This window comes from Ursus arctos, unplaced genomic scaffold (genome assembly GCF_023065955.2).
Source record: "Ursus arctos isolate Adak ecotype North America unplaced genomic scaffold, UrsArc2.0 scaffold_20, whole genome shotgun sequence".
Lineage (NCBI taxonomy): Eukaryota > Metazoa > Chordata > Mammalia > Carnivora > Ursidae > Ursus > Ursus arctos.
Window position 1 is genome coordinate 20750546 of NW_026622875.1, and position 15050 is coordinate 20765595.

Genomic DNA, 15050 nt, shown 5'->3' on the forward strand with positions numbered 1-15050 from the left:
CAGAAAAACAGATTAGAGAGAGAATTTGTCTTAAGACTTTTACGACTATAGAACCATAGTTCTAGATACAGAATCATATATGTGTCTATTTATAGATTGTGAAATTATATAGATTAATTTAGGTCTTTTACCTCATGAGACTCTGAAAATAGTTTACCCTAACAGAAAACTTATAACCTAATGAATTTTTACAGTCTTTGAATAACATATTTCCTAAGGCATAGTTTTTGAAATTATTTTTACTTTCTCAGTATTTGTTGGGCCCACTTTATGCAGCCTTAAAAATGGAAAGTATGGAAATCATTGAGGAGGTTCAATGCCAAATTCAACAGGAAAACCTCAGCAGTAATAGTGATGGGATATCAGCCAAAAGGCGTCGACTCAGCTCATCTCTAAACTCTTCCAAAAGACCACCAAAACAGACTGAGGAGTATGACCTTCATTCAGTTTGTATTTAGTCATTTAATAAAACTTTATTCACCTTTTAAAATCACTTTTAGTTAAGTGCTTTGGCTTAAATGAACAGCAGTTGTTCTTTTTAAAGGTAGTCAAAGGAATGCTTAAAATATTTTAATACTTATAGTCCATTCTGATGTGAAAGATAACATGACTACATATGGTTACTTAAAAGATTTTTTAAGTTTTTACTTGCCTGTCAAATTAACTTCTTAATATCTAGAAAATCTCTGAAGTTATATATTCATCAGCAATTTAAAATATGTTAACAAATAAACTTAAACATGTTAACAAATAATGTGATCAAAAAATTTCCCATATTTCAGTTAGCCCTGAAAGTTGTTTTAGTTGAACTAATTTTATATTAACCAAATTATATTAAATATAAATACCTTTATATTATGGTTATAATGAATTACAGAATTAAACATGTGGATATGAACAAGAAGAGCATATTATGGAGTGCCCTGAAACAGAAAGCTGAGTCCCTTCAGATTTTCCTTGAATATGGTAGTCTAAAGAATCCTGTTATTGCAACTTTGGAAGGAATCACTATTGTCCTACAGCTGACTGCTCTGTGTACTGTTCATTGTTCTCATCAAAACATGGACTGGTAAAACAACTTGTATTTTTGGGGTGGGTTGTCTGTAATAAATTTGGATTTATTGCTTTAGGAGACTTCATTATTTGTTCAATTTGTGTGACCTTAGAGCATACTTTTCAGTGAAATGGAAAAGAAATTTGTTTTCTATTGAGCGCCTGCTCAATGCTAGGCACTGTATTAAGTACTATACGTATATTATTTAATCTTCGTAACAGTTCTGTAAGTTAAATGCTGTTATACCTACTTTACAAATTAGAGATTGAGGCTTAGAGAAGTTGAGGCTTATTGGTTCATAAATTGGTCCTATATGCACAGGGCAAGGAGAGACTGAAGAAAGAGACCATTCCAGATTGGTAGGCGGTAGGTTTTATAAGGGAACTTACTTACAAGACTTGTCTTAGGCAGCTGTGAAAGACAAATCGATCCCTCGACTCACTTTCCAGAATCTTAGAAGTTTATATGGAGGACTTAATGGGGTTAAGTCATGTATTCACTCCAGATGGTCTCAACAACACATTACTCTCAGGGCTGTGTCCTTGAAACAGCTCCCACTGTGGGACCAGTAGACAGAATGTACATTCCAAGGACAAGGGAAGGGGTGAGGAGCCTCTGATGGCCTGGGTCCAGCTTGAGGGTCAACTGGTGGTCATCCTCTTCATTACTTCCTCTAACAAGACTGTTTTTGTCTGAAGCCTAAACGAATTTTCCTGGGCATACATGATTAGAAAGTAGCAGAGCACATTTTTAGATAACTCAAAAGCCAATGTTGTTTTAGTCAAACATTTAGTCAAAAGAACATTTCCCTTTGATAATAGGAGTAGGGATTTAGAACTTGTTAGAAGTATCTTTTCAGTTTGGTATTTTTAATATAGTTAATTATTCTATCAGAAAAAACAAGTGTGAATCTTCTCTGAAGATTTAATCTTATTTTTACTGTCAAGTTACAGACCAAAACTCTTTGTTAGTTTTTTACATGATCATTTGTTGTTATTTTCTGACTCTTAACTAGCCAATAAAAAGTTATGAAGAGGATTTTAAAGAAAAACTATATTAATTCAGACTGCATTATATTTGGAATTTGAGACAACTTGAAGAAATAGCTGATTAGGCTGCAATCTACTCTTCCTGTTTCTAAGAAAGGGTTTTTTAAGGCAGTTCATAATTATGTAGGGATATCTTGTGTCATTTTTAAGCCTGGTGATACCACATTTAATATCCTAGATTAATTTTAATTATCAAATCCTAAGAGTGACTTAGACTGACATAGAGTTTAAACTTAAAATAGTAATGGCATATTAATTAATTTGTATATTTACTTTGAATTGCTTTAAACTTATGTTAGTTTTATACTCACAATTTCTTTTGGCTTACGTCAATATTAGGTTGGACTATAACAAAATTCATTGTAATTCTGTGTCTTAAAAATGTTTCAACTGCAGCCATAATTTCAAGGACAGTCAACAGAAATATAAGAAGAAACCTTCAGTAGAGGTAACTTGGATGTCTTTGGATTTTTACACAAAAGTGCTTAAGAGCTGTAGGAGTTTGTTAGAATCTGTTCAGAAGCCCGACCTGGAGGCAATTATTGATAAAGTGGTGAAAATATATGATGCTCTGATTTATATTCACGGTGAGTATAAATAAACAGTAGAACAAAATAACTTTTAAAGATCATCAGTATAGAAATAGGCTCTCTCTTGCCTACAGCCTAAATGCACAAGTATTTGGAATACCCAGCAGTTTTTTCTTGATTTTAGTTCTCATTCTATTTCAGTTCTATTTCAGTAATTCAGTAATTTCTAAGTTCCAAATTTGTGTAATATTTTGATTTATTATTCTTTTTCAGCCAATAGAAATGATTTATTATAAAACTATTAAATTTTTTTGAGAATTTCTGAAAAATGCTGTGATCCTTCTAAAAAATGCATGGATGCATATTTTTATAAAGTCACATTTCATTTCTTTGGGTTCACAGACCTCAGAACATCATCTCTGTATTAAGAACCTTTGTTTATTGAATGCTGTAATTCCACCTGATCTTTAGAACATTTATTTTTATTGAAAAAAAAAGATACAGGTAAATATGATTAAGGAAAAAAATATAATTAATCACCTGTTGTGTGTTTCTGTAGTGAAAACTTCTTTTGAAGATCATATTCTGGAAGATTTATGTGGAATGCTCTCACTTCCATGGATTCATTCCCATTCTGATGATGGCTCTTTAAAGTTGACCACATTTGCCACTAATCTTTTAGCATTAAGCCAGAGGATTTCAGATAGCTACTGTAAGTGGTCACAAAATTCTTTGTGTGTGTTTTAACTCATCTCTGTGTGGGACTTCTAACACGTTGCTGTTTTTTTCAATAATTAAAAGAGGAAGTACGTTTTTAACAATTCAAAAAGGAGGTTAGACTTGTAAAAAGTAACAAATTGAACAGATTGTAGGATTGGCACATTCCCAGCTCTGTTCTGCCATATTGTTCTATAAAGATGCCATTCCAGTTTACATTCCTCTTAGCAGAATATGAGAGTTCCTATTGTCTCACATCTTCACTTTGTCAGACTTCAGAATGTTTGCTGTCAAAAAAAAAAAAGCATTGAGGTAACTAAAAGAAATTATTTTTTGCTATCTGATGGGTATGAGTTGCATTTCTCTGGTTATCTAGTAAGATTGTACATAGACCTTTTTCAGTGCACATGCTTTATTTTTGAAAAAGCTTTTAATTTAATATTACATGTATTTTAAATGTTACTTTACAACAAAGAATGAATACATACATAAAATGAATATGTATTTGTATACATAAATTTATAAGTAAAATTAACGCTTAGAAATCTTGTTTAATAGACTTAATTTTTTCAGCACCACAGGCACAGTCACGGTGTGTGTTTCTTCTAACTTTGTTTCCAAGAAGAATATTCCTTGAATGGAGAACAGCAATTTATAGCTGGGCCCTACAGAGCTCCCATGAAGTAATCCGAGCTAGTTGTGTTAATGGATTTTTTATCTTATTGCAGCAGCAGAATTCATGTAACAGAGTTCCCAAGATTCTTATGTATGTATTAATATTTTAATTTGAATATATAACTTGATTGGAAAAGTCATACTATATGAAAATTATGTATATTGCTGGGTATATAGAGCAAATGTTGATTTTAGTTTTAGAATTTAAATTTTCTTCCTTCTAGGCTTTGTCTTACCATTATTTTTGCCCCAAATTAAGCAAGACTATTTAGACGACAAAATAAAGCGAGGTTTAGTTAGTACCTTTTCTTTTTTCTCCCCAGAGATAAAGTCAAAGATGATTCTGACACTGTCAAGAAAGAATTTGCCTCTATTCTTGGTCAGCTTGTCTGTACGCTTCATGGCATGTTTTATTTGACAAGTTCTTTAACAGAACCTTTCTCTGAGCATGGACATATTGACCTCTTCTGTAAAAGCCTTAAAGTCACTTCTCAACATGAATGTTCATCTTCTCAACTAAAAGCTTCTCTTTGCAAACCTTTCCTTTTCCTACTGAAAAAAAAATCACCTAGTCCAGTGAAACTTGGTGAGTGATTTGTTATGATTTATCTAATACTTTAAAACCTTTTTTTTTAAGATGAGAGAGAGAGAGAGAGAGAGAGAGCGAGCACGCACATGAGTGGGGGAAGGGGCAAAAGGGAAAGGGAGGAGGAGATTCCCTCCTGAGCAGGGAGCCAGACATGGGGCTCGATCCCAAGACCCTAGGGTCATGACCTGAGCCAAAGGCATTTAACCAACTGAGCCACCCAGGCGCCCTAGTTTAAAACCTTTTTAACCTCTCTTTTAAATCAGTGATAGAATTAGCTCGAAGCCTTAAAAAATTAGACCTGTTTGATTCAGTAGTCATATAATGATTACTTGTAAATGGGATATCTGGAATTAGACTGTGTCACAGAACTAACAAGGGAAGTAATTTTTGGATTTTTAAATGCTCATTTGATGACAGCCTATTTGGGGATACCTGGTGTTTGGTTCAGTATCATGAGGTTCAATATTTTATATCTTCTTTAGTGGTAGCAGGGACCTTCTTAATGTGTCCCTGCCACTACCTTGGACCTTCAGAACTTCAAATAATTAGATACTTTGCCCAACTGAAGACTGTATATAGGCTCTATCTTCTTAGCCACTTTTCCAATGGTAATGATATATGAGTATGTTGAGAGCATGAGATTTACACAAGTACTTGTAAGATCCATTTGTTTGGGTAATAAACCTCAACTTGTTCTCAAGTTTTCAAAATAATACATCACCAATAGGTAGTTTCTAGGACTCCCTAAATCTTGTAATGTGAGATTAATAGTACGGCTAACATTGCCCTTAGTTCACAGTTCTTTGGATTAGTGAAACGTGCTTTTTTTTTTTTTTTTTTTTTTTAAAGAGGGTGGGGAGGGCCAGAGGGAGGGAGAGGATCTCAGTCAAGCTCCATAGTCAGCACAGAGCCCGATGCAGGGCTTGCTCTCACAACCCTGAGATCATGACCTGAGCCAAAATTGAGAGTCGGACACTTAACTTACTGAGCCACCCATGCACTCCAGATTAGTGAAATGTGCTTTTAAGTCTCTCTTGGTAAAATATAATGATCTATAAAATCTAAGTGACTAGTCATTTTATAACTTAAAAAAATCTAGAATTTTAGATTAAAAGTATTTATAACTTTTATTAAGTATAAAGTAAATTTAAATTTGTAAATATGCAATTTAATCTTCTACAATTCTATGTGCTCTACTAATTTAAATATTGACATTCTAAGGCATGTTAGAAATCTTTGTATATTGTTTATTGGTATTTTTACTGTAAAACTTTGATGTGTTAAATTAGGTATTATATGCTCTCACCCTTTAGCTTTCATAGATAATCTATATCATCTTTGTAAGCACCTTGATTTTAGAGAAGATGAAACAGATGTGAAAACAGTTCTTGGAACTTTATTAAATTTAATGGAAGATCCAGACAAGGATGTGAGAGTGGCTTTTAGTGGAAATATCAAGCACATATTGGAATCCTTGGACTCTGAAGATGGATTTATAAAAGAGGTTGATAGTTTTTATTTTTTAAACATTTGTATCTTCGTTAACCTGACTCTAAAAAATTCTTTAACTAGTTAATTTTATTATTCTAGCTTTTTGTCTTAAGAATGAAGGAAGCATATACACATGCTCAAATCTCAAGAAATAATGAGTTGAAGGATACCTTGATTCTTACAACAGGGGATATTGGAAGGTATATTTCGCAGAATTTGTATACTTCTTTTTTTGTTTGCTTTGTGTTACAAATGGTGGTGTGACAGATATGATATAGAAGGAAATGTGTTATCAACATGTACTTTTTATGGATTTCCATTTATATTTGAGACATTGATGATAACTTTTTTTAATTTTAGGGCAGCAAAAGGAGATTTGGTACCTTTTGCACTTTTGCATTTATTGCATTGTTTATTATCGAAGTCGGCATCTGTCTCTGGAGCAGCATATACAGAAATCAGAGCTTTGGTTGCAGCTAAGAGTGTTAAACTGCAAAACTTTTTCAGCCAGTATAAGAAACCCATCTGTCAGGTGAGAGTCAGGATTTGCCTTGACTATAGGAAATAGCAGTACTTTGCAAGAGTTTAAAAAAAAAAAAGTCATACATATTTTTTATTTGTCCTGCTTTAAAAGATATATATATATATATACACATACACACACACATATATTTTAAGATTTTATTTATTTATTTGAGAGAGAGAGAGCACGTGCACACATGAGCGGGAGAGGGACACAGGGAGCCTGATGTGGTGCTTGATCTCAGGACCCTGAGAATCATGCATGACCTGAGCTGTAGGCAGACACTTAACCGACTGAGCCACCCAGGTGTCCCTAAAGGATATTTTTTAAAATGATATATTCAGTTTATTTAATAAGAGAACCTAAATCTTACCAGTTTTATATTTTATGATCTTGGTGTGAAGATGTATATTATAAATGGAAGGGGGAAAATCATCTTATGATATATTGAATTATTATGCTCTATTGTGAATCTGTTAAGAAATGCTTTTTTAGCCTTTCTTTTAGGATAAACTTTTTTATCGCTTGATACTATGGGTAAGGCACTTTGTTTTATTTTTTATTTTTTTAAAGATTTTATTTATTTATTCAACAGGGATAGAGACAGCCAGCAAGAGAGGGAACACAAGCAGGGGGAATGGGAGAGGAAGAAGCAGGCTCATAGCGGAGGAGCCTGATGTGGGGCTCGATCCCACAAGGCCAGGATCACACCCTGAGCCAAAGGCAGAGGCTCAACCACTGTGCCACCCAGGCGCCCCAGGCACTTTGTTTTAAAAAAGATCAATTCAATTCATGGTTGAAAAGTTAGGATGTGTTAAAATACTGGATTTGCCGTGTTAGTGATGTAAATTTAAATTTCTTAACTAAACCTGGTTTCTGCTTTGTAAAAGGGAGATTATGACATAATCTACCTCATTAAGGTTGTTAAAGATTGAATGAGCTAATTCAGGTAATGTGTTTAAAGCACTGATAATGTCCTTTGTGTTAGCTTAGAGAGAATTTGTTAAATTTCCTTCCTTGTAAAAATTACCAAATTGTTTTGCTCTAGTTTTTAGTAGAATCCCTCCATTCCAGTCAGATGACAGCACTTCCTAGTACTCCATGCCAGAATGCTGAGATGCGGAAACAAGATGTGGCTCACCAGAGAGAAATGGCTTTAAATACCTTGTCTGAAATTGCCAATGTTTTTGACTTTCCTGATCTTAATCGTTTCCTTACTGTAAGTTGCAAGGTGTAGTTGACTTAATTGAGGTTTTCAATTGAATATTTTGCATTTATTCCATTCTAGTCTTATTTTAAGGAAAATCTGGCAAGTACAGATTGTGAATTTTCAAATTTACATGTTTTCTTTTGACTTTGATATGTTATAAAATTTAAATTCATGTTAATTTGAGTTATTGCTTTATATCGTTAGTTATCCTGAAAGGTTAATACTAATCGATTAATGCTGTCTAATTCAGTTGACTGAACCCTTATGTCTTTAGTGCTATGATTGGTTCCATTGGTAATGCACAGTCTAATACCATTTTTATCCCTAAGGAGTTAGAGTAATATGGTACAAAACTATTGGTATATATGATCTTCTGTGAATTCAGATTACAGAGTTTGTAGTATAGAGTGGTTTGGGAAGCCTTTGAAATGTCATTAGGATTGAGGTTTGAAAGATGGATGGTGTAGATTATCTTCTTACCTTTTCCCAAGGGCAAAGTTATCATTATCCTTAATAAATTATAATAGTGATTCACACTGTCAGAACTAATTCTCCCTATAATATTATATTTTAAAGAAACTTAAACTGCTTGTAAATTGGTCAAATCCTGGAAGGAAATGTGATAGTATACATTAAGGATCATAAAGATATTCTTACTTTTTCCTTCGTAATTTCATTCTGGGAACCAAAAAGTGCAGGTGTTCATTGCAACATTTTCCAAGTAGCAAAACTAAACAAAACCCTGAAAAGAAACTACATGTCTAATATTTAGGTTATAAGTAATTATGGAATGACCCATTAATATAATAATTTTTAATATTTTTTAAACTATCTTAAAATGTTAAATCAGTCTTAAAATAGCTTCATTTCAATATTATATTGAAAGGTATAAAACAAGTAAGGTGTAAGCATCTCTGAGGGCAGGGACTGAGGCTTGCTTACTATTGCATCTCCAGTGCTGAGGATAGTGACTGACACGTAGTAGGTGTTTTTTAGATACATACTGAATGAACAAATGAAAGGCCGACCACTTTATGTTTGGAATTTTGTATATATTTAATGAATAAGATCTTAAAGGAAATAGACCAAAATCAAAACAGATTTTTTTGCCATGTTGGGATGGTGTGTTAAAATGGCTTTATTAATATTGAAGCATCAACTTTTAAATTTTTTTCAACTTTTTAATTTAAAAAAACCCTTAAAATATTCTATTTATGGTTACTCTTGCTTGTCTAAATCCAAGTTAGCCCAAATAATAAATCCAAATTGGAACGTCTGCCTAAGAGCATGAGTATTTTTTTTTTTTTAAAGATTTTATTTATTCATTTGACAGAGAGAGAGACAGCCAGCGAGAGAGGGAACACAAGCAGGGGGAGTGGGAGAGGAAAAAGCAGGTCCTAGCAGAGGAGCCTGATGCGGGGCTGGATCCCAGAACGCCGGGATCACGCCCTGGGCCGAAGGCAGACGCTTAACGACTGAGCCACCCAGGTGCCCCGAGCATGAGTATATTTTAACACATACTCATGAAAGATTATCTTCTTTACTTAATGTATTAGCTTATACATTAGCTACAATGTGAACTCTGTGCTATCAGAGACCTTGGCCGTTATTTTGCTTCTATACCTGTAGTGCCTGAATTATAGTAAAGGCTCAGTAAATATCTGTTGAATGAATAAATGGTAAATCTGAATTTAAGTATGTCACATATGGACTCCAGATTTGTTTGGCATTTTAAAATATTTTTGCATATAACTTAATGTGAATATGTTATTACCTGGACAAATGTACTTTTTAGTAATTGTAGTGTTTTTTTTTCAGAGGACATTACAAGTTCTGCTACCTGACCTTGCCGCCAAAGCAAGCCCTGCAGCTTCTGCTCTCATTCGAACTTTAGGAAAACAATTAAATGTCAATCGTAGAGAGATTTTAATAAATAACTTCAAATATATTTTTTCTCATTTGGTCTGTTCCTGTTCCAAGGATGAATTAGAACGTGCCCTTCATTATCTGAAGGTAATTGAATGTTTGTGTATATTTTACTCTTGTTTAAATTAGCATTATAGGAAAGCTGTTGTAACATTCTTGTAGGAAGGAGGGTAGGTAATTTATAGTTTATTCTAGAGTAATATAAGTGCAAATAGTATCATGTAAATAAGATTTATTTGGAGCCTAGAGGAGCATATTAAATAGAACTATTCTTTTGTTATTTTCTTTGATCATTTCACCATAATGGCATATGATAATCATCCATTCATGGATCAGGTTCTCAACTCATTTCATTTTAGAATTTTTTCTTTAGTTTATTTACTTTTGTAGTAGTCTGTACACCCATTGTGGGGCTCAACTCACACCCCGAAGATCAAGAGTCACATGTTCTTCCAAGTGAGCCAGCCAGGCACTCCTCATTTTAGAATTTTTTGATTATGGGGCACCTGGGTGGCCCAGTCGATTAAGCATCTGCCTTCAGCTCAGGTCAAGGTCTTGGGCTCCTGGGATCGAGCCCTGCATCAGCGTTCCTCAGCAGGGCGCCTGCTTCTCCCTCTCTTCCCTCCTTGTGCTCACTCTCACTATCTCTGTCTCTGTGTCTCTCTCTCAAATAAATAAATAAAATCTTCTTTAAAAAATGAATTTTTTAATTGGAGTTGTAAGTTGACTGATATGCACGTAATTATATTTACAGGAAGAGGCAGTCTCAACTATAGCATAATGTTAGTGTTTTGTTTAATTACTTAGTGCTGTGATTACAATTTGGCCCAGTATTTTGCTTGTTTTTGTAAATTTAAAATTACAGCTTATACTTCTTTTTTGGTGTCATGCTAGCAGTGATATCTTGTTTATTTTTTTAGAGAGCGCACACAGGGCAGAGGGAGAGAGAATCTTTTTTTTTTTAAGATTTTATTTATTTATTTGAGAGAGAGAGAGAGAGCATGCAAGCATGAGCAGTGGGGAGGGGCAGAAAGACAAGCAGACTCCCCACTACTGAGCATGGAGCTGGACGCGGGGCTCGATTCCAGGATCCTAAGATCATGACCTGAGCTGAAATCAAGAGTCGGATACTTAACTGACTGGGCCAGCCAGGCACCCCAGTAACAATATCTTTGAAAAAAACACAAGACTATGCAGGAACAGGAGAAACTGTCAGATATGCGTATGTGACTACTGTTTTCTCTGATGTTAATTTATTTCATGTGTTTCATGATATAGTAGCAATAGATTTCTTTCCACATGAGAATTATGAATATTGAGTATGTTTGTTCGTTTTAAGAAAGAAAATCTATATTGTAGAGGTAGAATGATAATATTTTCCTACATGTCAGAACTTTATAAACAATTTATATGGATCATTTCATTTAGTCCTCATTAGTTGTCCAATGAGATAAAGATACTATTATTTTTCCATTTTATGTTTAGAAAATTAAGGCAGAGAGAGGTCAGATTAGGTAACTTGTCCAGATCACAGCAAAAGTAACAAGTGACAAAGCTGGAATTTAAATTCAAATGGTTTGACCAGAAAGACTGCTCTAAGCCACTATACTGTATTTTCTCCCAGGGGTTATGTATCTATGAATAATGAGTTGATGATATTTTAAGAAAACTGGGACTTCCTCTTAAAATTTTATTTGAAAATAAAGCCTAATCACTTGTTACCTGTAGCCTATGGGAGACCTACTGGGAGAAATCGAGATTAGAATCCTTTTCTAATACCTTTTAAAAATACCATTAGTAAATCTTGTCAGATGATCTAAAACCCCTGATTTACTAATAGGATGTTAAAATCAAGATACTTCCGAAAGCCTTTTTTTTTTTTTAATGTGTCTTTGGATTAGAATGAAACAGAAATTGAACTGGGGAGTCTATTGAGACAAGATTTCCAAGGATTGCATAATGAATTATTGCTACGTATTGGAGAACACTATCAACAGGTTTTCAATGGTTTGTCAATACTTGCCTCATTTGCATCTAGTGATGATCCATATCAGGGCCCCAGAGAGATCACATCACCCGAATTAATGGTAAGGAATATTACATGGGTTGCTTGTTTTTTGCCTTTTTTAGCCTAATCGTGAGATTGGAGAAACAGGTATTGTATGCATCTTTCAAATGCTAGAGATTTGTTTAAATTTCAAATTGGGATTTTTATTTTGTAAAGGTTGATGATTTAAATTGCATGGTCACACAGCAAGGTATTGACATATATTAGTGTTAAAAAATATGTGTTTTGAAATGATTATAGATCTTATTTTTTCACTGAGCAAAAATGTTCAAATTAATTTTTCTTCACTACTTTTTAACTATAGATTAGAAAACATTTGTGGATGCCCCCCCGCCCTTTCCCCTGACCAACTACCTGTTTGGCACAACATACTAACCTTGTCAGTTCTAACTGTATTTAAAATCCATTGTTGTATTTAAGGGAAAGTTAGAAGATATGCTATCCCCTTTTATCTTTCCCTATCTTAAATTTGTATATACTTTACTATTTACTTCTTCATGTGAAAAAATATATATAAATCTTCAGGCTTACTGTTTTTTTCTTTTGATTGCCCTCATTCCTTCAAGAGACTCAAAAGGCTATCAGCAAAATATCTTGAGAGATTTCTATCTCTTCTTTCTCATTTCCCATGCATTCTTCAGTTCGTGTTAATCTAATTCTGTTCTCACTATTCCACTGAAATTCTTATCCAGTTCAAAAACAGTCTTCCTGATGTCAAATCCAATGGTTACTTCGCTTTTCTTATCTTATTTAACCTTTCAATGGTATTCAGTACAACCGACCATCCCTTGTGGCTTGTGTCATACCACACTTTTTTTTATTTTTATTTTTTTTACCGTCTACTCAGACTTTATTTTTTTTAAATATTTTATTTGAGAGAAAGAGTGAATGAGAGAGAGCACAAGCAGGGGGAAAGAGAGAAAGGGAGAAGCAGGCTCCCCACAGAGCAAGGAGCCTGATGCGGGGCTTGATCTCAGGACCCCAGGATCATGACCCAAGTCGAAGGCAGATGTTTGACTGAGCCAGCCAGGCGCCCCAGTATACTTCTTGCCCCTTCCTTGCCCATATGTAAATATTTTGAATATTCTTCTTTGCAGAGTACTCACATTCCCAGTTTGTAAAATATAACACTTTACTATATTCTTTTTTCCCCCAAGTTCCAAAAAGGCTTTATTACATACAGAGGAGTGGGGTTCAGTCCTTCTTGGCTGCTGCTTTCCTCATGGCTGCCAGGACATTGCTCAGCTCCTTTCTCTTCCTCTTGGCATGGATGTGTGTTCCTCTCCTTTTCTTGATGAACTTGAGGGTATGCTTATCCATGGAGACCTTGAGTGGCTCCATTGCATGTTGCCAGATGAGGTGAAGCCACACACCTCTCATATCATGTCCCGCACAAACTTGACGTGCTTGATGAGGTGCCTGTGGCAGCTTCTTTGCCTTGGTTTGTTCATGTTCTTAGTCACCTCGTGGCCCTTGTTGAGGCCCATGGTCACAGAGTAGTGTAGCGCCATGGCTGCCGCTCCTCAGTGGCTCCTGCAGCAAAAGCAATACTTTACTATTTTCTTAGTGCTTCATGCATGTTATCTTATTCAATCTCTACAACATCTCTGTGCAATAGGTCTTTTCATTTTACAGACTCAGAGGAGTTAAGTAACTTACCCAGCATCACACACTGGGTAGGTCAAAATTGGGATTCAAACCCAGGTTTAGCTGACTTAAAACCCTTTTCTCTAGGACCCTCTTATAAGAAAGAATTAATCCTGTTCACTTCAGGAGACCCAAAGTGCCATGGTCAGTGATACCTAGCATGTAACTGTTGATGCCCATGGCCTTGGACCCACTTACCACTGTTACCTGAGGGGATATGGACTCTTGTGTCAGACCATTGTTCCTTATTTAATACTTTTTTCCCCCCATCTTGACTCTGAATGTTCTAGATAAGGACAGTCACTTTGTCCTTTTCTGTTCTTCTCCTTAAGATTAAATATCCTCTTCATTCTGGGTCCTTCTGTGAGTCAGATCCTGAGGATCTCACCCCCAGCACACTTCATAATTCAAAAGCTCATGATTTTCTCATTGTAGAGTACTGTTTAATCATATTTTGTCATGGTGATTATAAATCAGTTTCACTAATTTTTAAAATACTAGATGTGAAGATACTTACTTTTAGAGAAAATCCACCAAGTGCTTATTACTTCTAATATCCTAACATAGGTAATATAGAAAATGACGTTAATTAAATTGTTGATTTATGAAATTTGATCTGTGTAAAACTTACATAATATCTGTTTTTATGTGGTTTTTTTTCATTAGGCTGACTATTTGCAACCTAAGTTGTTGGGCATTTTGGCCTTTTTTAACATGCAGTTACTGAGCTCCAGTGTTGGCATTGAAGATAAGAAAATGGTAGGTAGTGATATTAAGTTGCAAATTTCTAGAATTTGTATAGAATTTATAGGAGACATGACTTCTGCTTGTAGCTACAAACATTTAAAGGTAAGAAATAAATATATGTAGTCAGCAGAATCCTTATTCAAGAAGCCGGGCTCTTTTCATAATTTGGTGTTCTGCTTAGTCCTTTCAGGACTAGTCTTTATTGGAGTTTTCCACTATAGTAATCCCTGTGCTGGTTTGCATGCAGTTTGGGATGCAAATGTAGCCTCTTCCCTAGAGTACCTTGGTAATTTTGTTTATTTTTGTCATTGATTGTGCATTTTTTCAAAATAGAATATTTATTTTTTAAAAAAAATAAGTAATCAAACATACACCATTCTGAATCCCTCTATCCCTTAATAAGCGTTTGGGGAGTCTAGAAAGAAGAAATATATCACTTACAGGTTTTGTTTGTTTGTTTATAAAGCCAGTGTTAACCGAAACTGGCTTAGAAGAATTTATTGGCTTTGTGACTAAAACTGTGAGAGCAATATAGCTATGGGCATAACTTGATTTTGGACACAGCGTTCTCAGAATTCATCTCTTAGCTCAAATGCCCCTAGATTGGCTCTATACGTAAGTGCCAGATAATGACCCCAATGGCTTCAGGCTCATGTCATCACAGCATCTAGCTCAGCGGGAAAAAAAGAGACTAGCATCTCTGATGGCTCAATAAAAGTTGCATAATTGAGTTCATTGGTCCAGATTGGTATGTTGTGAGTCATGGCCCATGGTGTTTTTGAAAAGCAAAAATGTTAGGTTATATAAAGTCAAGTACCTTCAGT

The 15050-nt window shown here is 34.7% G+C and overlaps 1 protein-coding gene and 1 pseudogene across 5 annotated transcripts in view; one reads left to right on the plus strand and one right to left on the minus strand.

Annotated features, from left to right (window-relative positions):
• ATR (ATR serine/threonine kinase) overlaps positions 1-15050 on the plus strand; it is a 96199-nt gene that overhangs the window by 12472 nt on the left and 68677 nt on the right. For 3 of the 5 annotated variants that reach the window (XM_026497181.4, XM_057315954.1, XM_057315955.1), the window contains exons 5-17: positions 252-430; positions 878-1069; positions 2500-2690; positions 3193-3345; positions 3924-4116; positions 4349-4611; positions 5928-6118; positions 6205-6305; positions 6466-6637; positions 7677-7847; positions 9657-9851; positions 11666-11851; positions 14146-14238. In XM_026497181.4, the coding sequence (XP_026352966.1) occupies positions 252-430; positions 878-1069; positions 2500-2690; positions 3193-3345; positions 3924-4116; positions 4349-4611; positions 5928-6118; positions 6205-6305; positions 6466-6637; positions 7677-7847; positions 9657-9851; positions 11666-11851; positions 14146-14238 (2280 nt within the window). Of the gene's footprint in view, positions 1-251; positions 451-877; positions 1070-2499; positions 2691-3192; positions 3346-3923; positions 4117-4348; positions 4612-5927; positions 6119-6204; positions 6306-6465; positions 6638-7676; positions 7848-9656; positions 9852-11665; positions 11852-14145; positions 14239-15050 lie in introns of those variants that run through there. The other 2 variants (XM_026497183.4, XM_057315956.1) reach the window with 2 other exon arrangements.
• On the minus strand, positions 13027-13343 carry LOC123000920 (60S ribosomal protein L36-like; annotated as a pseudogene).